Here is a 2,539-nt window from a genome sequence, read left to right as displayed (position 1 = left end):
TATATATATAGGAGACATGGTGTATATGGACACATATTTGTCCCAAATAGTGTGGAACAAGATAGCAGCCACAGCCCTTCAACAAATCAAGAGGAGACCTCCAGCAAAGTCGGATCCAGCCGGCGTGTACAGAATCTATCCATCTTGTTATACAGAAGATAATAAAATGTGAGCTTGTTTTGAAACTGACAAGAAGACGTATTAAAGAAAATTGACAGTGAAAAAATAGATATATTGTAGTGTTCGAGTATTAGTTTCTTTGGTTTGTCTAAATTTAGTATAATGTAGTGTTTGAGTTTCTAAATGAAGTATTTGAGTGTTTGAGTTTCATTTGTTGTATCTAATATTTCCTTAAGGGGGGAATTTTTTATAGATGTTGTAAAATTACAATAATACCATATGTATTATATCGATAGACATGGGTGGTTGTATCAAATTTTGAATTGTAATGTTCTTATGTTCTTAATAAAATGTTTATACAACTCACAGTTCTTTAATAAACAGTCTGGAGGTTTATCATGAATATAACAACTTTAAATAGATCAATATTCCAAGTTATGAAGACTGTTTAGAATATATTCGACTTTAGAAGTAACATAATGGGAACAATGTAGTTGAGCGTTGACAGCCATTATGTAATTAATATGAAGCCTGACTGTATCATCATTTTTTGTTATCACCACAAATGGTGAATCTCCCTCTTAAGAATCTACTTTGGTAATTACTCCTTGTTGTTTTAAGTTCCTGGTTAACTTTGTGTTGAAGTGCTAGAGGAATATCTCTCCTTTCTTTAAAAAAAATAAGTCTTGAATATTGAGAAAGACAGGGAGAGAAGATAAACACACACAAACGCGCGCGCGCGTGTGTGTGTGTTTATATAATTATTATATGGTTCAAAATACAAATACATTTTTATAAAATCTCTTTGTTTTACATGTACATTTTAAAGTAATACAACTTCACATTAAACAACAAATAAATACATTTTTTTGTTTTGTGAAAAAGTGAACAAAGCAAATTCATACAATGTTACAATCTATTAATATGAACCTAGATTTACTCTATGAAGGAGTTTGTAGGTGGCTATAAAGACCTATATTGCAAGTGCAACCACGGTCAAGCAACAAACCACAGGGCTGCTGCAGAAATAGTTCATAATTGTCATAACACTTTTTCTGTGGTGACTTCTTGAGAAGTTCTTCGATAGAGTAGGGGTTTTTTTTGGGCGTGTTTTCATCTTCTTCGTTATTCCATAAGTCAACAATTTCCATTTCTGGTGTTCCATTCATTCCTAAATTAAACATAAGTATTTATTCCTGTTGAGGAATTCATACCAATTTATAAAAATAATTAAAAAATAAATGACTAAATATACAAACGTTATTAATACTATAAATACATTGAATAATTGAAAATACTAGAAGATAACTGATTGACCGTGTGTATCAATAAATGGAATTTAGTCGGGGTGCGGTCAAATTAAACTCAAATAGTACAAAATATTACTTTACTCTGACTTTGACTTCCGTCAATACAGCCCTGACGAAGGCCTGCAACGTGGGGAAAAACCTTGGCTCAAATAAAAATAGTACAAAATATTACTATTTGAGTTTAATTTGACCGCACCTGGACCAAATTCCATTTAATAATTGAAAATATTTTTATCTATAATGCTATTAAATATATTACAATTTTATTCAAACCAGAGGTCGAATTCTTATTCAATGTACGTATTCTGCAAAATTTACTGTATAGGACTAAAAAATTTGAGTATATTATCCTCAAGGATATAGTGAAAATCATCCTCCGTATAATCCTTTTATGATTCTTTATAAGTAATTTCAGTTTAGAAAACGATGTTTTCTGGACATTGCCACATCCTCAGCTACAGTATAGACCTTATCAACATATCAACATTTTATTACGATATTCCTTTCCTTAATTAGTACAATGTTAATTAATTGGTTTGTACGATTCATCTTTGAGGTTCCCAGGGACGCCTCTGTCACCCGATTTTATGAAGAATTGAAGTGGCTTTACCCCTTCTTTCGTCGTAAATATTTTCTTGCTTCCTTCCTCTACCAAATTATCCAATCCCGCCGTCCATCGTACATCTCTGATATCCTTCAATTTAAATCCTCAATGCATTCCCGCAATACCCGCTCACGGCTTTCAGACTTATATGTAACTGCCCATCGAACCGCAGCCTTAGGTATATCTTTCCTAATTCGCTCCTCCTCTCTATGGAATTCTATTCCCTCCTTCATTGGTAGTTCTAATACCCTTCCAAACTTCAAATCCCGTATCTTCGACCAACTTCTGTCCACCCAATTCCGGAAGAATAACAATTGACAAGGTTCATATAGTTGCTGCATCTAATGCTTCAGTTTTTTGTTTTATACTTGTAAATGAAATGAAATGAAAAAATAACTTTATTCTGGGACATATGTCCCCTAAGAATAATTACATGGTTCATATCGTGAGATTTTTATCTGGCGAGCGTTTACAAATTTTCAGATAGTAGAATGAAATTACATTG

General features: G+C 32.5%; 1 protein-coding gene across 1 annotated transcript in view; it reads right to left on the bottom strand.

The window, feature by feature from the left end:
• Window positions 1-946: 946 nt before the first annotated feature.
• Poxn (Pox neuro) overlaps window positions 947-2,539 on the bottom strand; it is a 66,154-nt gene continuing 64,561 nt past the window's right edge. Inside the window, exon 5 of the mRNA XM_067052326.1 lies at window positions 947-1,291. Coding sequence (XP_066908427.1) covers window positions 1,062-1,291 — 230 coding nt within the window. The 3' untranslated portion in view covers window positions 947-1,061. The remainder of the gene's footprint in view (window positions 1,292-2,539) is intronic.

Source organism: Halyomorpha halys, unplaced genomic scaffold, assembly GCF_000696795.3.
Source record: "Halyomorpha halys isolate HHAL.00 unplaced genomic scaffold, Hhal_1.1 Scaffold671.1, whole genome shotgun sequence".
NCBI classification, from domain to species: domain Eukaryota; kingdom Metazoa; phylum Arthropoda; class Insecta; order Hemiptera; family Pentatomidae; genus Halyomorpha; species Halyomorpha halys.
The sequence above is the reverse complement of the archived record's forward strand: the minus strand, read 5'-3'. Positions and strand labels throughout refer to the sequence as shown.